Source organism: Camelus ferus, chromosome 2, assembly GCF_009834535.1.
Source record: "Camelus ferus isolate YT-003-E chromosome 2, BCGSAC_Cfer_1.0, whole genome shotgun sequence".
Lineage (NCBI taxonomy): Eukaryota > Metazoa > Chordata > Mammalia > Artiodactyla > Camelidae > Camelus > Camelus ferus.
Genome location: NC_045697.1, coordinates 52,893,861 through 52,919,677, shown reverse-complemented (window position 1 = coordinate 52,919,677; position 25,817 = coordinate 52,893,861). Strand labels below are relative to the sequence as shown.

General features: G+C 38.3%; 1 protein-coding gene and 1 non-coding gene across 14 annotated transcripts in view; one reads left to right on the top strand and one right to left on the bottom strand.

Moving 5' to 3' along the window:
• RUFY3 (RUN and FYVE domain containing 3) overlaps positions 1–25,817 on the top strand; it is a 74,912-nt gene that overhangs the window by 3,287 nt on the left and 45,808 nt on the right. The window contains exons 1-3 of one of the 13 annotated variants that reach the window (XM_032458515.1): positions 10,615–11,043; positions 11,270–11,457; positions 24,782–24,835. The exons of 7 other annotated variants lie outside the window; for them this stretch is intronic. In XM_032458515.1, coding sequence (XP_032314406.1) covers positions 11,280–11,457; positions 24,782–24,835 — 232 coding nt within the window. In that variant the 5' untranslated portion in view covers positions 10,615–11,043; positions 11,270–11,279. Of the gene's footprint in view, positions 1–10,614; positions 11,458–24,781; positions 24,836–25,817 lie in introns of those variants that run through there. 5 more of the 13 variants (XM_032458521.1, XM_006188680.3, XM_006188681.3 and 2 more) reach the window with 5 other exon arrangements.
• On the bottom strand, positions 3,764–3,835 carry TRNAV-AAC. The gene has a single exon. It is a non-coding gene; the product is annotated as a tRNA-Val (tRNA).

The window sequence follows — 25,817 nt, the reverse complement described above, 5'->3', positions numbered from 1 at the left end:
TTTTGTTTTAGAAATCTTGACCGCACTCAGAGATTTTAAAAATTAGCCTTTACATTTGAGTTCAGAAGCTTTGTTTTAAATGACTCTGATGAATAATAGCAAAAACGTGTGCACAAGAGGTACCCTAAATTTTCAGAGTTCATGACATGTAAGGTTTCAGTGTAAAATCTTTCAGGATCTAATGTTCGTAAAATATTCAGCATACTTAAATGCAATATGAAAGGTTTCTGACTAGATTATGTTACTTTCTGAGTCTTTTAGTGCTGATAATCTGCTTAATTTTTATGCTTCTAGCTTTTAAATCTCATAAATTTTACCATGCCTTTTTAAAAATTGATTTATAAAAATTACAAGTAACACAAGGATCTGTTGGTCATTGGTTAGATGTTTTATAGTAGAAAAGTACATTGAGCACAAAGTGAACTTTCCTCTTCGTGGGCCTCCAAACTCTCCCCTCCCCCACCCCTCCCCAGCAGAGTTTATTATCAGAGAATACCACTTTTGAGTTTGGTGAGTTTTCTCCTAGAACTTTCCGTGCATTCGCAGAGATGTATATGTTCATATTTCATGGGGCCTTTTCCTCCTTGGTGTATCACCTTCCATTCCAGTTTCTCACCAGCTACTTGCATGCCATGGTCCAGTACTTTTGAAATTGAGTCCCCCTAAACCCATGTTTCTCTTCCAAGGTTATGACTAACCCCTCTATCCAAACTTTATTCCCTTCCTTGTCCCATACCAAAGTGGGGAACTGAAACCAAACAGGACCTGTGGGGCCTTCCCAGGTACAAAAGCCCCTCCATGACCCCTGTTTCTTGTTTGTGAGGAAAAAAGAAAAGGCTTCAGTCTCGGTAGGCCTTACCTGAGTTCCAAAGAGCAGACTCCAGCAGTTAACGATTAGGACAGTAGAGTCACAGGACTCCTGGTTCCTCCTGAAGGGATGTAGATAACAATCTGATGCATATCTTTGAGTTTTTCTATGGAAACTAAGACCCTCATCCAGGTGGAGGATGGCAACTATGCGCTGACCACAAGCATGTAGACCCCAGACTGGTTGGAACCACAAGGTTGAAATTCCTGAAATGTCACTGTTACCTCACCACCAACCAACCAATCAGAAGACGATCCACAAGCTGATCACATCCTACGAACCTCTCCCCTCGCACTGTCTTTAGAAACCCATACCTGAAAGCCATACAAGAGTTCAGGTCTTTTGAGCATGAACTGCCCATTCTACTTGCTTAGAACCCTGCAGAAAAACCCTTACTTTGTTGCAAACACCTGCTATCAGAGTTAGGCTTTCTGTGCCTAGGGCACACCAGCTCTTGCTCGGTAACACTTTAAATGCCTTCCTTTTTCATCCTAACTTTAGAAGTTGTCTTGTGGGTGGATGGGATGGACAAGAGATGGCTTCTTCTTGGTGTTGGAGTGAACAGGCACCCCTGCCATTTGCATGGTTATCAGCTTCTGTTGACAGTTCTTTTCCTCTTCAAACTCCCAGAACTACAGCACACATTTATGTTTAAGGCAATGCCATGTAGATAGCCCATATCTCTGCCCTTGTCTTTTCTCTCTCAATTACAGCAGTGTACAAAAAAAAAAAAAATCCAACTCACAAAGAAGCAGCTTTCTGTATTTGTATGTGCTGTTTAGAGATGGGAGGAGGGCTAGGAAAGGAATAGAAAAACAAAAACAAACAAACAAAAAAAGCCTTGGGAAGGACTGGCAGCATTACTATGACTACCCACTTCAAAGTTGAGTCTACCTAACAGTGAATGCCTTGATTGAGCCCTGAAAAGTGCAGGGAATTGGGCTTCTAGAAGCATTCCACTTTTTCTCACAGAAGCACTTTAAGAATCCATGATGTGGGGAAGGAGCTTTCTCATTTACATATAAACCCAGGAATGCATATTTAAGGGGAGAAAATTAATTTTATATTCACAGTTTTATACACACACATACAATATAAAAATATGCATATATTATGTATGTATGTGTGCATATATACAATGTGTGTGTGTATATATTTATTCATTGATTTTAGTTTACTTTTCATGGATATTTCTATTATCATGTCTCTCTCTTTTTTATTGTTTAATAGTAGTCTAGAAGACATTATACGTGGTCAAGGGTTGAATACACATTAATCAGTTCATCTGCTGTATGCTTTTTAAACTTTGAAAAGACAAAAGTACTTTTTTCTGTTTTGTAAATATAGAGGCACCTGCCCAAAACTGAGGTATGCTGGGGAAGGGTCGAACCATCAAAATCTAAAAGTTTTGAGCATTTACCTCATTCTAGTAGGTTTTAGATTGATTTGTGACTTTTTAAAAGTCAGCTTTTTGGTATAATTAATGTAGAGCAGTGCCTCCATTTACAATACTATGATTCACAAATCTATTAGCCTCCAGCTCTTATCCAACTGTGTTCAGAACGCAGAGCCACTTTCTGATCCATTAAATGCCGTTTTGTCAAGTGGCAGATATAAGTGTCTGTAAAAAAGGGGGGAAACCCTCAGAAATGTAAGCCTCTTTGGTGCGTAATTGTAGACTAGTGACTACCAGGCACCTTTAGAGTGTCTAAATGCAGGTGGGTCCTTTCCACACACAGCTGAAATGACTGGGACATCCCGAGCCTCTAAGATACTGGGAGCTGGGTCATGCCCCCTTTTCCTTCCTCATGACCAGACGAGCTGTCTGCTGCTTGCCTCCTGGATTTTGTTTTATCACCACTGCTGCCTAAACTGTCCCAGTTTGTCTTTCCAGTCCATTTCTCCCTTCCCTTCTGCCTCCTTCCTTTTGTTTTACCTACTGTTCTGTCCTGGCATTATCAAAAAGTCAGATGATGCTTCCAATTGACAGAGCAATAATTTTAGAATATCAGGTGTAATCTTTGAATCTTTGACTTTGTTTTGGCTCCTCCCCTCTTGATAACCACAGGTTTATTCTTTCTAGACAGAGTTTCTTTTTTTTTCTTGGTTCTGATCTTAGCTTCATTCTGGATACTAGAAGATCCTGAAAGGCTCTTCATTGGGTAACAAAAGTTATCCTGTAGTTCTGTAACTCAAACAATTATGAATAAAGAATGTGACTAGTAAGATAGTAATGGTAACTAGTGGCTACGATTTATAGAATATTTTTATGTGCCAACTGGAGAGGCAGAAACTTCACATGTATCAGTACTTACCAGTCTGAGGGAGTTATAGTTATAAGAGGTATTTCTTAGAATTTCCAATAGATAGGAGCGCCAATACATAAAACTACTGACTTAATAATGAAAGCTGGAAAAAAAAATGGGGAGGAGTAGTCCCTATAGAATTCATATAGGTAGATGGGGGCAACATATGTTTTTCATCAGAGTATTTGATTCAGTCTCTAAATGACTTATTTAAACTATTATAAAATAAAAAATTCTGATAGCATAACCTTGGATTTAGAAGATCATATACTGGGATACAACTTTTTTGGTGTTAGAAAAAGCCTTATCTCAAACTTTAGCATGCATCAGACTTACCTGGAGGTCTTGTTAACACAGATTTCTGGCTCTATCCCCAGAAGTGGTTTTGTTTTTATTCAGATGTAATTGACATATTAGTTTCAGGTATACAACATAATGATTCAATATTTGTATCTATTTTTTTAACTGAAGGAGAATGAATTCATATTCTTGAATAGTCTGACTCCAGAGCTCATGTTTTGTTTTTTTTTTTTTTTTTTGTAGAGGAAGTAATTAGGTTTGTTTTTCTTAATTATTATTTTTTTTTCAATGGAGGTACTGGGGATTGAACCCAGGACCTCACGCATGTTAAGCATGTGCTCTACCACTGAGCTACACCCTCCCCACAAAGCTCATGCACTTAATCATTGTATACTTCCTCACCAAGACCTTAAAGAAACCAGTCTGAGTAGAGGGCAGTAAAAAAAAGTTGCTGGATGGGAGAGAGAGCAGAGGAAAGGTGGCAAAGAAAGCAGCTTTTCAGACTAGAAGAGTAGGATTGGCCTCAAAACGTATTCACCTGATTGTGCTTTGCCTTTCATCTTTCCCTTTCTGTTTGACTTTTAGCAGAAACTTATGTGTTACAGAGGTAGAATTTTATCAGAAAGCTAAGAGAATGTATTTTTCTAGTGTCAGTTATAGGTAGCAAAACGTCTAGGTGGATGATGATGAGAGTGTAGCAGAATTAACTGGATGAAATAATGACATTTCCTTGTTGGCTAATATTTTTGAAAATTCTTAAATAATTAAAAGAGTTGCCTAAAAGATATGCAGCTTCTCCATCATTGCACAATAAATAACCTGTAGCCAACATAAATCAAAGTAGAATCTCATTTTAATGAATTTTGCAGAGCATCACAACTGTTATATTTCCATGCAAACTTTATTAACATTAATTATGATGTCTTCCTGGAGTGCAAAGTGGCTCAAGTATGAGCTTGAAATTTTATTTTGGTAAGTCAGTAGTGCACCATAAGCATTAAAGAATTGGTATGAAATTATGTGAAAAGAAATGCCTTCTGAGTTACAAAACAGTGGTACTTGAGACGTACATATTAATATGGTCCTGTGATTGTATAACTGAAAAGTTCATAGCCTTCCTAAAATCTGTCAGGGCTGCAGGCCAAGATAGTATTCTTCTTTGCAGAGCCCATCTTAGTGACTGTCTGGTTCTAGACTTGCTCTGTGTGAAATGGACACGATACTCAGCATGTGTCAGAGGGAGTGGCATGGAGAGGGAGCGGAGCGGGGAAAGTTTGAAACCTCATAATCCATAAGAAAAGGAGAGACTGGCAAACTGACAGCAAGAGGCATGTAGAAAGCAGTTGTTTCAGCATGTTGCCTTTTAGAGTACGGTTCCTCTGACTTTAAAATCTGTTTAGGGGCTCTCCACAGACATTTATCTGCTTCCCCTGCCTTTTCTGTGAACTTAGGAAATCTGGTCACCTGGTGTGAATGCTTAGTAAAATTCTCACTTCTCTCTCCTCTTCCTTCCTCGGGGCCCAAGGGATGCCCCAGCATACCCTTTGCTCAGATCAGCTTTTTACTTTCCTCTCTCTTAGTCCCATGAACATTCACCCTTACCGACTTTCATTTCATGTAATGGTAGGGTTTTTGTTTTTCTTCCAGAATTCCTGAAGGCAGAATCACTTCTAATATGAGAGTGGCTGCCTTTACTGACTGCTTACTTTGTGCCCAGTGCGAGGCTGAGCGTGTAACTTACACTACTTTATCCAACTCTGAAATAGTTAATATGAGTATCTGCATTTTGTCAGTAAGGAAACAGGCACAGGAGCAAGAAGCTTGCCAAGGTCACTCAGCTTCTAAGTGGTGGGTCTAGGATTCACTGTAGGCGTTCTGACTTCATTCCACCTGCTCTCCACCTCCTTAACTGCCTCCTGTAATTGGAATCACATCCTAAACTGGAGGCTCTTTTCTAGGCCCCAGTAATCCTCTAGTTCCTTGTTCTACCCAGGAAAGCCCTATTTGCTAAAAATAAATGAATGAATGTGAAGTTCACAAGTCACCAATTTGATAGAGAAAATAGTTATGTATCTGTGTGTCGAGGACTTAGGAATTTCTTAAACACCTGTAATTGACTGTTTCTAGTCTATTGCTTTGTTCTCTCTTCATATCCGTCCATAGTGGCTACCATATAGTAGATGCCTTGTACATGCTGAATGATTGAATCTGTTACGTACAAATGAATAAAGCTTGTGTTAGAATGACATGCTTGTTAGGGCATAACTTGGTTTCTAGAACTTGGGGGTTTTCATGGTTGAAGTGAAACAGGAGGGTGGAAATATACCACTGCAAAAATACAGAGTGCTTTAGAGTTACATCTCTATGCCAACAAGTATCCGTTGAAAGTCTGGTATTTGGTAGGTACTGTTATAAGCAGGTGTGTAATGGTGTGCAAAGCAGGCAAAAGTTCTTCTCCTGGCACCTGTGATCTTTGTGAAGCTAGTTATTTAGTTTCATTTGTAACTGAGTATACTTAGACAAGAGGATGAATTTCCCAAGATCATCCACTAAGTAGTTGGTAGCTTTCATCTGTAAATCACTGCTTACTGCCACCTCGCCATTAAATCCATTTTAGTTATTAAGGTAGACGTTATTTCCAGTCTTAGGCTGGCTAATTTTAACAAGTAAAAAGATTATGCATTGTAATAGTCCTGCTAGTGTTTGTTTCTGACAAAAAAACGACTCAGTTTCTCAGGTACACTCATTTTATAGTACTTATTATCCTTGGTTAATATCTACAAACTAGTACTGAGTCTGCCAAGTGTATAAACCTAAACTTGTAGAAATCTCAACATTAGAGTTAGACATAATAAATCTTTGTATGCAAGAGGGAAGGAAGTGGGAGGGAGGGAAGTGGAAGGGAGGACTGAGGCATGTGACAGTCATGACCATTCAATTGAATAATCTTAGAATTTAGCAGAAACATCTGGGCTTTCCCAGATGCCATCATGATGATAATTCATCAAGGAAACCCTTTTGTGCTAAAAGTAACTAGTGAGATGAGCCAGGGGTGGAGGAGGGGGTGAGATATTTCTTCTTAAATTGTAGAATCATGACACAGGAAGCCTTGGGAAACAACTTGTGAGCTTTACAAACTGATTTAGTTGCACAAGTCGACAGATTGTAGGAAGCACTATTGTGTGCAGAATAGGAACTAGGTAATTAATAGGAGGAGTTAGCTAACTATAAAAGAAATAAGTGAAATGGTCTGTTACCTTCACACCTGTTGAAGAATTGGCATACCTGCCAGAAATCTGTTTCTGAAAAGCATCATTTAAAATGGAAATATTAGAAGTAAACCAAATGCTTACCAGCATGAAAATGGCTTGGAAAATTGCTTATACATAAAATGTAATATTACCTTATAATACTAGCAGCCCAAAGGATAAACTACGGCTACACACTACAATGTGGATGAATCTTAGAAAATGCATTGTTGGGTCAATGGCTTAGAAGGTTATGGAAGCCTTATTGTAAAGTTAAAAAAACCTGAAGTTAATATATATTGTATAGGCATATACATATAATAATATTTTTAAAAGAATGATTTACACAAGATTCAAAAGTGATTGCCTCAAAAGGGGAGGCAGGAAATCAGAAGAAAGAAGTAGCATATAAATGTAGGTTGTTAGCCCATTCTCCAGTTGACAATAGTTTCATGGATATTGGGGGTTTTTTTTTTAAACAATTAAAATTATACATTGAAGTTTGCAATTTAAAGAAGTTCTACAATGAGTCATTTTAGAAAATCGCTCCATCCCTTCATTTATCTTTTCACACTTCTGAATGTATCAGGTGTTCTTAATGTGTTCACCTGAGTCAGTAAATGTGCAGGGAACTCGGTAGGATGGTTTTTCAGCTCTGTCCTCACAGTGGTGGTTCAGCAAGCAAGTGACATTGTCCTTCACGGTGTTCAGGAAGAATTTGGTTCACCCTCTGCCAGCACAAGTAGGAGAGATCCATGCTGGGTTCTCAGATTCTCAGAAAATGTCTGATTAAAAAACCCGAACTAAGTGTCTAAGGGTGGCTAAGTGGAATATATGGTTTGTGGAACATTAAGGTGTAAAGTGTGAAAGCTGCTAAAAATTTTCTCTTCTTCAAATCTTTGTTCAGATTCATATTTAGGAAATTTCATGAGGATCTTGCTTTGGTTTTGCTTTTGTTTTGTTTTTAATTTTCCCTGAGTAAAATTTAATCCTTGGAGTGGAGTGCTGAAGTTGCAAAGTGTAGAAGAAAGCATGGACTTTGGGGCATTCTAGACAGAAGCAGCTGGGGATCCCAGATCTGCCGCTTGCTAACTGTGAGATCTTGGGCCAGTTACATGGTTCAGCTTTGATTTCCTTGTATATGAAGAGGGAGTATCAGTACCTACTTTGCAGGATTCCTGTGATGATTTGATATGGTATTTATAAAGTACCTAACAGAAAATAGAAGTTCAATAAATGGTAGCTACCTTAAGTAGTAATAATTTTTCCACCTTGTATAACAGGGACATTGGGTGTAACAACCCAGTCTTTGTCTTAAAATAGTAGCTGAGTAAATACACTTTAAAGAAATGTAACTGCTAACTTTGAAATGTGTATCTTATTTGCTTTGAATCAATCATAATGCAGAAAATTTGGGCTGTATAAGCAGGTAGAATATAGGAGTATTCACATCATCATCTTGGATTTGAACCTCACATAGGCTCGTTAATTCTGCTTTAGAGCCACAGACTGTACCCCAGCCCTCCTCAGAATGATTTTACAAGCATATGCTGTTATTCACAAGTGGAATCAAATGAGAAAATAGTTCAGTACAGCTTAAAACTAGTATGTTTATGAGAAAAAACAAGATTATGAAAAAAAAGGTCAAGGTTTGTGTGTCTTACTGATGACTTAATATTACCTTTATATTCTAAGCTAATATGTTTACTTAGTAAAGACCCAAATGTAAAAACAGTACTAAGTAATATTTAAAATTATTTTTATTAGTCCTCTAAAGATAGTGTTTGTTTTCATAGTAAATTCATTGCCTGTGAACAGTGAGTAACTGTTAAACACTCAAGAGTGTTTACCTGTAAACAGGCATAACCTAGATAAGTAGAAGTACAGGTTTTCCTGCCCACCCACAGCTCTTCTTTCTGAAATGACTGCTAACACCTCCTCAGACTGGTAGGTATGGGAAACTCGAGGTTTCCCAGTGCAGGCAGGTTTTTCTCTCCTTGGCAAACATTCTGATTGCTTTGGGCTTCCCTGCCTGTGTCCTCTACCTGGAGAGAAGGACCTTTGGAAGGAATGTTAACCAAGTTCCTCTGCTTATTAACCTAGATGTTCTTGTGCTGCCATGTTGTAATCAGTCCAGATCTCCTGTTCAGGATTAAGTAAATGCTTATTGTTTTCTTGGTGGGGAGATAGTTCGTCATGGTTTGTGACAGACTAAATTCAAATATTGGTGGACATGGGCAATTCCAGAGCACGCAGATTAATTCGTATTCTCTATTCTGTATGTTAAGATTGTATCAGTGATCTGCAGTCTTGATGTCATATGCACAGATAGCCAAGGATGTTTGGTGTTGTGGTTCCAGGGACTATTTAGTGTATGTTTAATTTAAAGGTTTTGAAGACTGCTTAACTATGTTTTAAAGTATTGCATGGCTTAAAGTGAAACTATAAACTATACTCCTTTAAACTTTAATGTATATGATGGAAATACGTCTGGCTAGAAGGGAATTGAATTGTAATTAAATGTGAATGTGTTAAATGAAGGCTTATATTCAGTATTTGGATATGTAAACTTTGCTTCCTTAAAAAAGTGATCTTGTCCGACTGCTGCATGCCAGCGCCTGGCACACAGCGTACTCTCAGTGAATGATGAATGAACAAGTGAGTGAATAAGTGAATGAGTAGCCCTGGGTCCAGATGTAGAATAACACTGGAAGAGATTTACATAGAAATGAATGACCCTACCTGGAATATTTTGTTTTCTTTAGTAATTTGCTGATTTTATTCCTAATTATGAACACCATATACATATACGCACTCTTATGTTATACCAGTTTGCCTTCTCTAACAGCATGAAAATGCCTATTTGCCTACAGGATCTGGTTCTTAGCATTTTTTTCTTTGAGCTCAATCTCAAATTAGAATGGAAGCAGTTATGGAATTTTAATGATAGTCAAGGAGAAATGTCTTATTTCAGTTTTCAGGTATCCCTCTGATAAGACATCCTAGAACAGATTAAATCACCTTGGGACATGTTTCCTGAAATTGTATGTTCCTCCTCAAAACTGGACCCTTAAGAAGAAAAAAAAAAAGAAAGAAACAACTTGTTTTCAATCGCCCAAAACATTTTCAGAGAAAACCTTTATCATCCCTTATCTTCTATTATTTATGTATCTTAAAAAGCAAGTACCTAACTTTTTGCTACCAAGGCATAAAGGCCTCACTGGATAATACAGCTATGTGGGTGGGTGGGTAAGCTGGTTGATTGGTTTAAGGGAAATATAACGTGACCTTAGGATGTTCCAGGATGGGAGACTTTTTAAGATATTACATAGTTCTGTGCTCTTATTAGGAACTAATCTAATGTAGAAACTTAGTAAATATAGCAACATCAAAAGGAGAGGGGAATTGCCATTCATCAGGAAGGATTTTGCTTTTTTAACTTCAAGTTTTCTTGTTGTTTTTTACATTTCTGTCCAGTCTAAAAAGTTAGGTCTCTGTACTTTGGAAAAGGAAATTATAAATGCTTAGAGTATGATATTTAAATTGGAAATCTGCTTTAGTTTTTTTCCCTAAAACACCATCTTTAGCAGAGTAAAGACTTTTAATAGCTAAGTATATGACGATAAAAGAGGTGAATTATGTGCTTGTTAAATCAGTCTAACTACCTCTTTTACCATCTTTGCTATGGAGTATTACCCAGTATGAATTGTCCTCCACTTATCTAGCTCTTTTATCCCACAGTGAGGGGAATTGATGAGGATATGTGCATTGTGTTATGTCTGATCACAGTTTGACTAGCACAGTCTGGAAGTGGGTTGTACAGGATGAGAGCAAGCAGCCTAATTGCTCTCCCTGCATCAGCAGCATCTATAAAGCATCCTGGGAATTGCTCGCCGTCCGTTCAGAGCAGCTGGTCACATGAGCTTGAATTTTCAGTTCAGTTCATTAGTCAGCCATTTTGGTCAACACCCTGCTTACTGCGCACAACCAATCCTATTAGAACTCAGCATCCCGGCTCCTCTGAGCAGATCCTGCAAGTGATTTCTGCGATTCAGGATTTTTTTAAGCTAAATAGAAAATATTGGCTTATTTTTTGGTTTTTTGGTTTGGGGTTTTTTTGCTTTTGTATTTCTTTTTCTGCACAAAGAAGGAGGATTTTTCACTTACTCATACAGAGGCCAGTTTTTTAAAGCCAGCTAAGGTGGAATCGGCTGTGCAGGATTTCAAGCCTCTGGCTCAGCTGAAAAAGAAGGGGGTAGGGAAGGGAAGATAAAAGGAGAGAAGCTGGAAGAAGACAAGCATCATCTTACTTTGCTATGTGGTAGGAACTGTCTATGAGAAAAGATAGTATAGAATTGTTTATCTTGAACAGTTGGTTCTTAAATCATTAGGTATTTTTCCTTGTGTGTTTTTTTTAACCTCCTCTATCCCTTTTCTTGAGAGCTTTGTTACAGAGCTTTGGATTTGGGATTTTTGTTGAGGAGGTTTTATTTATTTTTGTTGGGTGTGTGTGTGTGTGTGTGTTTGTGTGTGTGTTGTGGTCCCAGCTGAGTCATCATGTCTGCTCTGACGCCTCCCACCGATATGCCAACCCCCACCACTGACAAGATCACACAGGCTGCCATGGAGACCATCTACCTTTGCAAATTCCGAGTGTCTATGGATGGAGAATGGCTCTGCCTGCGAGAGCTGGATGACATCTCACTTACACCTGACCCAGAGCCTACCCATGAAGGTATGGTCAGACCCCATCCACTAGCGTCTCACCAGCATCCTCATTGTTACTTGGGCTGGGAGGGTCAGGGAGAGGCAGGAAGAACCCATACTCTAAACTGTTAACAACCCTGAAAACCTTTCAAGCTTACCTACCACCAGCTCCCCTTCAGTACTTTACTGGGGAAAAATATGTTTTCCCTGCCCCATGAGGTATCCTTTCAAAAGATGCTGGTGCTTGTTTAGAGTTCTTTGTCTTGAAGCCTCTAATGAGAACATTTGAGGTCACTTATCACATCTGACCCTAATCGATAATGGAAAAGCTATTAATTCTGATCAGATGCTAAAATATTATAGAAATTAGAGTGATCCTTAATAGAGTAAGGTAAAATAGCATAACTGTAATTATAGGGTTGTACATGATATAGTTGAAACACTCATGAAGGGTATCCTATTATCAGGATGTAATGTTAATCAGGCTATGATACCTAGAAAATAATTGGTCAAGCATTATCTTTTTTAATAATGTAGATTATAAGCTTAGATGAGAAAGCAGTTTTACATTCAGTGCTTATTTAATGAATATGGACACTTAAAAAAGCATAATGCCTTCAAAAGGTTAAACATGGTTGATAAGGTAATCCCTACCCATGGACTGGAACCTATTGGCCATTGCTTTTTAAAAGTTATTTGTGGTAGCTATGATGACCCTTTGAAATTTCCACTGTCAGTACCTTTGAGACCTTTGTGGTCTCTTGACTCTGACTTTCTCCCAGAACCTTTTCTAAATTTTAAGAGGTTTTCATCTTCTCTCCCATTATAAGGAAGAGAATTAATTTGAGCCATAATTTGAAGCAAATTGTTTTGTATTTTTGTGTAATGGTCTCTTAGCTAATGTTTATTCCCTACCCTTAAAATAATGAAGACAAATGCTTACATATGAAGATAAATTCTTTACAAGCATCTGCCTGATGTTTAGGCGTATCTGCAGGACAGAGGGCATAAGGTGAATTGCCATAGCAATTGGGTTAGGAATAGTGATCCCTTGCCCTTGACCTAGCATTGCAATCTTGTCATGACTCAGATTTCACCTTTTGTGACAGAAGAGGATATTATTTTCCCAGTTAGACTATGTTAGAGAGGGTTAACAACACCGCACAAAGCAGTCATTTAGGGTGTGTCTTTAAGGGCAATGGTTAAGTAGTTTTTAAGGCCGTTTGTATCTTTTAACAATTGGTTTGTCACTTGTACAGCTTCCTTTGGCTCTAAGTTTCAGAATGTGCACAAGGATTAGAAGACATCAGCTGGAATTCCATACAATGCCAGTACTGTTTAGAACAGCCTCCAAAGCTTTAAAAATCTTTAGGAAAGGAGAGTACATTTTTAGGTGGTACCAGGAAGTATTTTAGCAAATGCCTCAATTAGCATATTTTGTTTTAAAAATTTCATTTTGAAAGTCATGTTATATGAAATATTCCCTTTTATAAAAGGCAGTAAAAGGCAGTGTGTCAGTGCCTCAAAAATAATTTTTAACAAATTTAGTACTCGAATATATATGCTTTTTGAGCAAGATTCCTATGAGTGAGCAAAAGTGAGTTGTTTGCTTCATGTAGGCTTTTGTAGTGGTGCTGATTGAATTCTTTATTGCAAAACCTGTGAGGGAAACTGTATGAGAACTGCAGCCTAAGCTTAAGTGGCACATCCTTGGATTAAGGAAAACAGAAATAGGAAGTTCCCAATACCTTAGAATCGATTATAGAGGGGTATGGAGGAAAGTAGAGAAATGCTGACAATGAGTTTTGGAATTTGGCCTTATTTGGCAAAAGAAGCAACAATTTCAAATGATTAGAACGAGAAGCGGTCAAAGAAAGTCCTGGCCCAGGAACACATCTGTAGGTTTAGTGATCTAGGACACCAGGTAGTGCTGTGCAGGGCTTTTATTCCTTGCCCCACCGGCTAACTCTGGATGTCTAAACAATCATTTGGACCCAAGAAATGCCTGCTTTAATATTAATGCCAGTGATAATTGTTAAGTTTAATTTCGCCATCAGCGTTTAAGTGGTGATCTCCAGGCCAGTGATAACAAGAATCTCACCGTGTTGACAGCATGGAGCACCTGGTGCCCAGACACACAGAAGTATTCACAGAATACTTCCCAGCTGATTCCTAGAGGGAAAAACATCTGACCACGCAAGTCCTGCATTGGGGCCTCCTGACCCCCGCAAAAGAGAGCGGGTGGAAAGCGGGTGTCTTAAGACAATAATACAGGCTAACTATGTGGCTTCAGCAGTAGAAGCCTTGTGGTTTCCAACTTTTGTCTTCTGAAGACAGAGTTCCTGCTCTTCACTGTGCAGTCCACAGTGTAGCCTGGACCTAGAGTTTCTGCCTAGCTTAACTCTTAAATACATGGGAGTAAAAACTCACTTTATTACTTCAGTGCTTATTGATGGTCAAGGAAGTGATCTCTCTCCACCCCCTACTTTTTTTTTTTTAAGTATATTAATAATATACTTAAAAAAAAACAAACCTAGAGCGAATCTACAAATCTCTGACGGTAAGGAAGGTTCAGGAAAGGCTTCATCCAGTAAGTGACACCTGAACTGGGCTCGACCTTGTGAGATAAGTAGATGATCACCAGGCAGACACTGTGGTGGAAGGGGGTGGAGGCTGGCGGGGATGACTTTTCAAACAGTGCACAGTGAGCCAGCCATGCTGGGCAATAGCAGGCAGTTAGGAGTGGTTTCCACCAGATGGAGGTTAGGAGCATTAAATGGGATAATTAATGTAAAGCACCCTATAAATGTTAGTTATTTGTACAGTAGTTATTCATAGGGGGGAAGGGTATAGCTCAAGTGGTAGAGCACACACTCAGCACACAAGAGGTCCTGGATTCAATCCCCAGCACCTCCTCCAAGCAGAAATCAGTGAATAAGCCTAATTACCTCCCCCTCATAAAATAATTATTCATGGGACAGTAGTTTGTGCTGCAACAGTTTAAGCCACATCATTAAATCTATTGCCATTTTAGTGTGTATTTGTTTTTATGTCTAACCATCTGGACTGGTCTAAACTAGTTGTTTACCAGACAGACTGAAGGTGAACATTAGTAGCTTAAATTCGTGTTTTAGCATTGTCTTTCCTTGGGCCTTTATAAACAAGAAAATACTTAGTTAAAAATAAACCTCAGTTATCAAGAAATACTTGTTTTCCTATTAACTTTCTTTTAAAGATGAGGAATCCAACATTGAGAGATGATCTGTACCATTTTGTTACAAAAACAACTGTAAGCTCTGAATTACTTTTCTGACTTAGAAAACATCCTTCTCAAATACAGATAATAAGAGGCAGACTATGAAGAAATGATACAGGGGAGAGACACACTGAGAAGAGAACTTTTGCTCAGGTCTTTGATTGCAGTGTTGCTGTGGAGAACTGTGTGCTGGCTGACTTCAGACGTGCTGTCACCGCATGACTCTGCAGTCCTCCCCAGTGGTTGTTTCCTGCTTTAGTGTTCATTTCGGGGATCTGGCGTTTATACTGTAGTGTATAACGGGGCAGCTTATATGTAACATCTGTGAGTGTAGTGATGATATTGCACATCATGCAAGGAATGTGTTTTGGTTTGTCACTTGGTCAGAAATATTTATTGGGCATCCCTTTTTTTTTTTGAAGTAAATATAATCTCAAAATTTTATTGTCTTCATAATAAAACAAAGTTTGCAGCTTAGAACTGGATCACTTGGCCCTTTTTCTTCTTAACTCCTCCCAGCTCAAAATGCTTGTTTGCATCTCTTAATAGCCATCATTCTCTTAGATCTGCAGTTGGGCTCAACACATTCAAGCCTCAGCACAATCTTCTTTGTAGTTTTAGCCTTCTTCCGGAAAATCGGCTTAGGGCTTAGTCTGCCTATTGGGCATCCCTTGATGCAAAGTCCAGTTCTAGAGACTAAAAAATAGGTGGCCCTTGCCTTCAGTGAATTCACAGAAGTCAGGGTAAAGAGATGAAACAAAGATGTCAGAGGCTGCGGTAAAACAAATGTGAACTGCTTGGTTACTAAAAGACAGTCAATTCTGTTTCTTAGGAACTGGACATGGAATTCAGAGCCAGATAGCACTTAAAGTGATCCACACTTCCCAAAGCCCTGTGTGGGTGTAGATGTGGGATCAGGTTTTTCCATTCAATAGGGAATACTCTACTGATACAATAAGCAAGGAGAAATTCCCTGAAGATGAAATGGTTTGTTATTCAGTGACTGTGGAAAGTGTCTGGTGCTGAGATAATTCCACGGACATTTACTAACATCCTTTTACTCATTCACATCACTGCACACTAGTGTAACCCCAACTTGCCTGGGAACTGCATATGTTTTAATGAAAAAAGTGCATGTTCCAGTGGGCATTTTGGCGGGAAATCCAAATGGATGTTTACCAAGAAACTTGATAGCATGAATTCACTACAGTTTCGTGCAGGGCTTCTAAGCCTGGGATCCATGATCCAAAAAATTATATATAAAATTTTATATCTGCATTTTTTTTCCTGGGGAAGAAATCCTTAGGGTCCATTAGAACCCCCAAAGGAAAAAAAGCAGTATTTTAAAAACATGCAGTTTTTATCGTAAGATCAGACCTTCGGCCCATCATTCAACACACATTTAAGTATCCCACTTACAATTTATGCTCCACCCTATGCTAGGTCCTGAGGTACAGCACAGTGAACTGGCCCGTTCCTCTGTTCTTTTCTGAGCTTATTGATAAGTGGGAAGTAGGGTACTTCAACAAGTAAAATGGCAGTCATTGCAGTGTAATGGTACAGAGCCAAAAATATTTTCTAGGGAGTTCCAGGGAAATTTTCCAATTGAAATAATGTCTGAACCTAAGACGTAAAGGGTAAGCAGGAGTTAATCTAGTTGTAAACTGGAGGCAAGGGATGGTGGGGGTGGGAGGTGGGGAAGAGACAGCATTTGCAGAGACCCAAACGCCAGAGCTGAAAGATTTTCAGTGTATATTTTCAGCCTCTTTCCAAAGTTCCTTTTCAGTAAATTTTCACCTCTTTGCTCTGAAATACTGCTAAAGCCACATGCTCTACCAGGGACAAAATGTTAAGGGTAGTGATCAAACGGTAGATTTCTTTTTCTTTTCTGGTTGTGCCAGTGTTAATTTTTTCACATTAAAATCTGAAGTGTTCTGACAGTGAATAAGTTCATTATATGTTTGCATTTATTTCCATACTTTGTTAAAACTATAGTTTTCTCTTATGATTAATCAAACAGTGCTATATGTGTTAGGGCATCAAAGAAGGATGTATGTGCTCTGTTCCACACAAGAGGCTTAATTTTGTCTTTCATATTCATCTCCACAACTACCAGGATCTCATTATGTCACATCCAGATTCCCACACCTACTCTCAGCTTTTCTCTAAACCATTTCTCTTCGGATACTGATTCATTCATTATAAGAATGCCAAATAAGTCTTCACAAAAGTGAACGTTTCATTCTTGTACAAGAGCCTGTTTCATTCAGCCTTTATATTGAATGTAGAATATTCCTGAGAAAGTAGTGGTGGTGGTGGTGTAGCAGGAGGAGATGTTATCATTTATCGGGCAGCTCTTCTGTGCCATCAATTAAATTGGAGGCCTTAGCTTTTTATCCACTTGATTTTCTTCCCCTCTTTCCACCCATTTTTATAAAGTCCACGAAGATATTTCCCTAGTTGTGCAGGTGCTGCCCAACAACAGAAACGGCACACTGCTGAAACTGACCTGGCTGGCAGGCAGCACCTTTATGTGCTGAACGTAAAATGTTTCTCAAGTGGATGTGCAAATGACATGAAAAGCTGTTTGTGGGAGCAGTAATGTTTGTGATTATGGATTGTATAGAATAGTAACTACATTGAATGCTAATTGTTTAGCCAAATATTCTCATGCCCTTCTTTGGGTAACTTTACTTATCAAATGTTTTTTCAAACTCCTTTTCTGTGCTTACCTATTTCAACCAGGCTGTGATTCTGTACTTCACCAAAACCCTGATTCCTGTTGTTCCACTATTCCTGCTTGAGATTCTTCTTGCTGACATTAAATTAGGAAAAGGAAAGGACCCTTGACACCCTTCATCCATGAGCCCTCTCTAACAAACCCAACACCCTTCATCTCCTGAATCATTGGATACTGTTGTGTCACTTGCTTGAATGCACTTGAAATCATTCTCCAGTGATTTATTTTAATCTATATGATTCCTACTTTAGGAAGTTATACAGAAAGTTCTTTGGGGAAAAACTTTTCTTTTGCATCCTGTTTATGGTAGCTATCCAGCACACTTTAGATGAGCTCATTAATGCCCCACAACTCCAGAAAATAATCACTTTTAAAAGAAAAGATTATTGGAATACCTTCCCTCCATTATACACAACTTACGGTTTCTGGGTATTTTCAATTTTTAAAAATCATTTATCATACTCTAGACTCATTGTATCTTATTTTGAAAATAGAAATTGAGTATAAGAAATAATTTGTTGTTGTTTACCATATCCATGAGTAATACTCAGTGCTGATGAAAGTGTGGTCAGATCCAGGTGGGGCTCTGCTAGTGGGAGTATACAGTGGTACAGCATTTTTGGAAATCACTTTATCGGTGTGGATCAGGAGCCTTAAAAAATTAAGTCCCAGTGATTATACCGGACATCTCTCCTAAGGAAATAATCAGAGGTACAGGCAAAATGTACAGGTAGGTATATTTATCACAGTATTAATTATTTAGAGTGGCAAAACTTTAAATGCAACTTAGATAGCCTAGCAGGAAAATTGTTCAAATAATTGTAGAACATCAGTACAACAAACACTAATAATGATGTTGTGGAAGAATACTTAAGGGCTTAGGGTGTTGTTTAGAATATAATAAGTTTTAAAGGCTGTCTCCCAAGCTGCATGTACCCTATGGTCATAATCTGTTTTAAATATAGCTACACATACACACAAGTAAAAGGAAGTGTACCAAAAATGTAAAAAGTAGTTTTCTCTGGATAGTGGACCTACAGATGATTTTTACATTCTTCATACTTCTTTATGTCTTCCAGATATTCTACAAGAGGACATATTACTATAATCAGGAAACAAATGCTTTTTTTTTTTTTTTTTTAAGAAAAAAGCTTTATGAAAACTGTAGGTGTGCAGTCATCTATCTGTCTAACTCAAGAGTTAAGCACCTTCCGTGGCAGAGTTTCCCATGTCCATGAGCAGGAGCAGGAGCCTAAAAGCAGAGCTGCTGTTTTGGATTCAGTTTTCAGTACAGTTTTTTAATGTTTCAAGTAGACATCTTGAGTTTTTCCAGGTCACAGGCCAGGCCAGGGTTTATTTTCCAAGCTGTCTAGAAGCTGCATGCAGTGCACAAGGGTGACCAATAGTGTCTAGACTTAGATGCATTCGGTACAGCATTTGATTTATTCCTTTCCTGTGTTCAGAAAATAAAACCTGAGTCGTTAGGATTCTCATCTTTTACAGAATTGTGTTACTGTTCTTTGCTTTCGCTATGCACTCCTCCTTTTGTAAACTGCCCTCAGTGAGATTACTGGAACATTTGCCACCAGCCCGGGTTAGCCTCAGAGTTACAGGGTCAAGTTCTCTGAGTTGTGATTACTTGTGCACAGGGCAGTCTTTGTGAACTTCTCAAAGTGAAGTGGTTATAGCTTTTATTACCATCTCAGAAGCCTACTGGACAGAGGTCTTGGGACAAGGTTCTTCCCTTCTTGTTGCTGTGTTCTGGGAATAGCCAGGCTAGTAACCCTTCCAAGGTAAGTTTTACCCACTCACTTCCAGGATTTTATAAAATCCTAAAGCTGGGGGAAAATATTAGCTGAGTTACATTTGTACCCCAATCTGTAATTAAGCCATAGAAGAGCCACCTGATGCCTCTGAGCTGACTTTAATGGGCTCTCCCTAAAATCAGCTTTCTCCTTCCAATTTCAGGTCTACTCTCAGTTTCTTTCCAGCTCCTTAGTAGTTCTGCCACTGGCATCCACTTTAGTGGACTGTCATTAATCACAGTGCCTTACTACTGGCTTTCTTCTCTATTGGTGAGCTTTTTCTGGACCTTTCTTGAACGTAGCTTTTACTTTAATGTGTGCCTTTCTTAACATAGTTCATATTAACTCTTCCTTGAGTTATCAGCTTCCAGTGCCAGAAGGTCATTTGTCCTAAACTAATCAGGGACATATTTCTCATTTTCCAGAGGTGAATGTTGTACCAGATTAGCTAACTACTACTCAGAGATGGAACTCAGATTGGAATTCAAGTTGTTGGATTCCCAAGCCTGGGTACCTGTGAGACCTAGCTGGGAAGAGAAAGAGGCTGCCATCTGAGAGCACCCACAGTATTCTCTGCTCTTCAGTTGTGGTTCTGTATTATTTGGGGGGTTTTGGTGGTGCCTTTCTTTTGGAAAGGTAGAGAGCATAATGGGGCATGATTTTCCATTGTGGTTCTTCCAACTCCCAACAGTCCACTGAGACTGCTACGAAGTGCCTTTGAGTACAGGGAAGTAAATACTAAAATTCATTCCCTTGCAATTTTCACATTTGAACTTTGCCAGAGAACAAATGGAAGAATTTGCTGAGCTTAGAAACACACGTGTTGAGGGACAGTGAAACAGACTTATTGCCAAACGGCCCCTAAGTATTTATTACTCATCGTAATTGAATTTCCCAAAATAAAATATCTATCAGTGTATTGAAGATAATGGGGTTCTAATAATATATATTAATATATAATATATTAATGTATAATGAATATGTGTATTTTAGTGAAAACAACTTTATTTTTCTAGTTATAAAAAGAATATATTTGCATTTGAGTCACAGAATACAGAAAAGTAAAAAATATAAACTAGTAGAATTCACCTAAAATTCTAATACTTGCCAATAACTATTAGTAAGATTTAGCAACCAGATTCTCTTTTTTAAATATGTACACATGGAGTTCATTTACAAGCTTACACAACTTTATACATGTAAGATCATTCCATTCTTGTGTTGTGTGACCTGCCTTTTTTCTCTGCAACATCTTTCTGTACCAGTAACTAGAACTCTATATCACCTCATTTACTGTCTTTTGTTTGGATGTACCATAACTTCTTTGACTCCCTTATTATAGACATTTAGGTTATTTCTAAATTAGGCTACCACAGTTTTGGCATATCATTATGTTTATAACTTGAACACATTTCATTTGAACAATTTTCATTTTTAGAAGTGGAATTTCTTTATCAAATAGTAGTGTATTTTAATTTTTATATACAATTCCAAGCTGCCATAAACATTAAAAATTTTAATACATGGCATCATGAATTTTCATATTGGCTTTCTCTTTGCAACTCTTCTTCTTTTGCCACTGCAATTGGTTGTGGTTTCTCACAGTGTGTTGAAATCTGAACTTCCAAAGGAAACAGTTGTGGTTTTTAGGACAGCTGATTCAGCAGCTGTAAACTGCATGATGTTTTATCTTTTTTTTTTTCTTTATACTAGCGACAATGTCCTAAGCAGAAGAAAATGAGTTTTACCATTGATTGTACAGTGAGAAATTTCACCCTTTTCTGAGATTGCTAGAGTTTACTTTCTGGGATGAAAGGCTGCTGAAATTTCTTCTTTCTTTCTCCTAGGGCTGTAAATCTTAGCATATGTATGAGATGTACTATATCTTATCTGAGAATTTCACTGTGTCCTGTTCTATGGACAGCAGCTACCCATTTGAGGTCCAGTTAATCAGAGACGTTATTTTCTGCCATTGCAACCATTCAGGCAAGAGGGCGAAGGTCTCCTGAGGAGGCCCCTTTTCCTCATCCTCTCTCCCCTTCAGGCCCTGTGTCACCTAGCTGCTCACCTGACTTAGGAATCTCTTCTATCTTCTCTTATTTCTCTAATACCAATCCCTTTTACCTTGTGTCATAGTTACCTAGATCTCCTCAAGGGCAGTGTCTGTGGATGTTTCATCTTTGTATCTTCTGTGCAAACTAACCGTACTTAGCTGCCTTAGTAAAGTTCTTTGCTCCCCAGATGTGCTCAGTAAATATTAAATGGCTCAAATGCTGGTAACTGTATTGGGAAAATGTACATTTCTCCTCCTGGGTCTCTTTTACTTTCACACAGAACACTTCACTTCTGACACTTCTGGTCACCAAATGTGTGTAGGTTTTTCCCAGGACCAAGTGATTCAGCAATACCAGGTGGGTGTCCCACAATTTAACTCAATTCTGACTCTTATCTGCCTAGAGAAAGCATCAGATCCCACAGGTCAAGGACTCAGTCCCACAGGACCCCTCTTCCCCACTTGAGATGCCAATTGCAAGTAGTAGGTCTCCAGGTTACCCACAACTTCTGACTGGGCTGCAAATCGGAGGTCCCCATGACCTCCTCGCCCTTGAATTCAGTTATGTGCTAAACAACTCATGGAACTCAGGGAAACACTTAGCTTTGCCAATTTATTAAAGGATATGGTAAAGGACATAGGTATGCAGCCAGATAAAGAGATACCTAGAGTGAGGTCTGGGAGGATTCAGAGCAGGAGCTTCTGCTCTGTTGAGTTGGGATACATCACCCTCCCGGGTACATGAATGTGGTCACCAACCTGAAAGCTTTCAAACCTCATAATTTTGGGATTTTAAGGAGGTTTCCTCACATGGACAAGACCAATTATTAACTCCATTTTCAGCCCACATCTTCTCTCTCTCGGGAGGAGGGGATGCTGCTGATAATTCCAATCTTCTAATTATGTCTTAGGCTTTCTAGGCACCAGCTCCCATCCAGGAGCCCACCCAGAGTCACCTCATTGGAGCAAAAGATGCTTCTAATGTTCTCATCACTTAGGAATTTACAAGGTTTCGTGAGCTCTGTGTCAGCGACTAGGGATGAAGACCAAATACGTATTTCTTATTATAAATCACAGTATCACAGTAACTTAGTATTACTTTTTCTCAGACCATTTGATTTTTTTGCTGATATTCTTGGTTTTTACTATACTTTGGGAAGAAGATAGACCTTAGCCTCAGTTACTGGTTTATTAGAACAGGACCTATTAGCATTTTTAAAAATTAGCCTGACAGTTCTTTCACTACTGTTTACCGTTATGTTAACAACCTAATTGTATTATTGTTAGTTTAACAGCACCTCAGCTGTTAAATTTGTCATTTAGTCTACTTACATTGACTTAGGGTTTTTCGCTGTGTTTAATATTTAGGGGTTTTTTTTTTCAATCCCATTCCCTCTATTTCCTTTGAATAATTATGGCAAATATACTTAGATAACTCCAGTTTGTAGCCAAATCAGAATACAGGGCACACAGTGGTTTCTTGTATACGTAGAGTGGACATTGAGTACCTATAATGTGCTCGGTACTTCAAAGTCTTTAATTATTGTATTTAATTTGAATATCTAATTATTTCCTACAGGAATACTAATATGCTTGATGTGAAGTGCTGCCCCAGGCCCTGCGAGTTCTGCATGTTTGTTGGCCTCCCTGTATACCATTTTATCTTTCTAAAATTAAAAAATAAAATGCTGAATTTCAAAATACATTTGGCCAGAAAATAGATAAAAGGTTTTGAACCTAAGTTTACTCTTTACTTCTCACACCAGTGCTGTAGGGCAGGTCCTGTTCTCGTCCATGTTTTACAGATGAGGGAACTGACTAAGGGAAAAGAGATGGAGTACCTGGACCAAGGTCACACAGCGAGTGAGGGGTGGGGCTGGGACGTGAGCCCAGGCGTTCCCGCTCTTGAGTCTGTTCTCTGAACCAGCATGTTCTCCTGCCTCTGTTTATAAAGTGACTTGCTGGGGATGTTGACAGAAGTTAGGAATTTAATCCTGGTCCTCTGAGCTGTACTCCTGTGCTTGGTTTTCTAAATCATTAATTTCTAGACTTTTGAATTGAGAGATAGCACAAATGTAATAGGGCATAGATACTTGCAGTCTTTTTGTATTACCTGTCTTTGTGTTTGACCTAGCCAATAATCTGTATATATCTATTTTTCAGAAAAGTTCCATTTTAATCACATATCACCTTACTAGATCCCCATCTGCTTCCCTGTTTTCTGAATTTAAATTTAAATTTAAACTTTCTATATACTTGGATCTTTTTTTTGCGCATCTTTACAGAATAACTGACCATATATTTGACACTAGAATATACCCTTATAGTCTAATAGAAAATTCTGTTACATGAGAACTAAAATTAATCAGTTTAATTACAGTAGTATTTTATAAACTCGTGAGAATAGGACAAATGGTAAGTTCTTTTTTTAGATGGTTATTCCAAGTTATTGCTTCAGATACTATGCTGACTTCTGTGATAAATCTTTCAAGAAAGAGGGCTTATCATGGGCAAAGCATTCTTGGCCCATTTTCTCATTCTTTTATGTTCATTCCCTGAGAACTTACCTTTATTTGCTGCATACTTACACATGTAAAATTCACATGATTTTGTGAGTTTAAGTATGAATATGCCATTGTGTGTAAAATAATGGTTTCAGAGTTACTGAAGGAAGATGCTAATTCATTTTTTAAAATTTCTATAGCTTCTCAAAACTTATTTCAGAACAGAAAATGATCTACCAGTTTTAAGACACTGTTAGAAGACACTAAAATAGAATCTACCTACTATAGAATAATAGAATAATCTGTTACATTTGTAATCTTGACATTCTTGTTCTTTTGCTTCATATTCTCACTATCCTGTGTGCACGAACATTGAATTTACAGTAAGAGGAGAGAGTACTATACTTTTAACTGGATAAACATTATCTGTGTTCATTTTATTATAAGTGATTTATTTTGTCTTCAAAACAGCAACTTTTCCTTTATTTTTGTTTTGGGGAAGGAGAACTGTTGGGGTGGAGGGCATCAGGAAGAGTATTGAGATTTTTCTTTATTATTCTAAGTCACTAGTTTTGCATCATGATATTTGTCCTGAGTCTAAAAAACACCCCACATGTTTTTCAGCTTCACTGAGGGGATGAAAATGAATATTGAATGAGGTTGCGTACACTTAGAATACCAAGAATCTAATCTTGATTTTCAGTGGGGGAAAAAAAACCTGTTACTTTTTAATGGGATGTGCACCTTCCCTTTTATTAAAAACTGAAATTATTAATCTCAGCTTTACGACATTTAATATCACAGTTAATATCTCTGCTTTGTTAGTGTCACATTCCTCCTTGGGTGACTGCTAACCTCTTGGGCTAAGCTCAAAGAGTTCTGGGAATCTCCCTTTCAGTTATCCCTTTTGAAACCTTGTTTTTAATAACACTTTTCTTTCTTGGCTTGCATGACATTTTATCTTTCTTTTCCTTTCTTTTTGCCGTTTGCAAAGACTCTTGGGAGGATTTGACAGATTTGGTGGAGCAAATGCGCGATGATACAGAAGGTGCGTGCCACACCAACATCTTTTAGCCTTTTTTCTCCCTTTCTTTCTTTCCTTTTCTTTCTTTTCTTTCTTTTTTCTTTTTAACTTTCTAACCACCTTTTGATTGTTTTCCATAAGAGGAAGTGTCCGCTTTAGGTTTTATTTCCCATGACAGTAACTGGAGCAGTAAGCATATTTGCCAGATTTTCCATGCAGGTACTTCATACAGGATTAGGGTTTTCAGAGTCTTGCATTTAAAATCTTTATCTTTATGGTTCCAAGTAAAGTGGCATTAATATATGTGTATGCTGTTCATTTAGAATATTTGTTATTTAATAACATGTTCAAAGGGGACTTTATTTCAAGATTATATCATGTATTCCTATGGCTGTTTTCTCATTTGTTTGTTGGAAAATGTAAATTTTTTATCATTCATGCCAAAAAAATAGATATATACATATTTCTATGAATTCCACGAACAGATCCCAGGAACTTCAAGTATTCGGTCTGGAATGTTGCTCTCTGATTTGTAGATTTCCATAACATCAAGCTACTTTCAGCTTGGTCATGTGGTAGCTGGTGGAATTACTTTGAAAAGTAGCACATGTGTTGTAATGTATGAAGGTTCCACAAACCAATCATTTTTTTTTTCTGTAATTGGCACCTAACTTTAGGGAGCTCATTAATACATTTTTTTATAATAAAAATAGAAAAATTGAAGTTTGGCTCCACTTTATTGCATCATTTTATGTTCTCCCACTTTGGCTGGGCACATTCTCATAGCACACGCTTCAGGGCGCACTCTCATAGGCACACGTCCACTACTCTGCCCACGCTGGCCTTGTCACTGACTGCGTCAGCGGCCCTGAGCCTCCTCTCCTGCCTTGTTCCTGTGACGTTCCATCCAGAGCATTTACACCGCATCTCCCTCCCACTGCAGCCCCTGCAGTCTAGAGGAGAGCTCTGGGACACACTCCCTGACAGCTTTGGCCCGCATTCATTT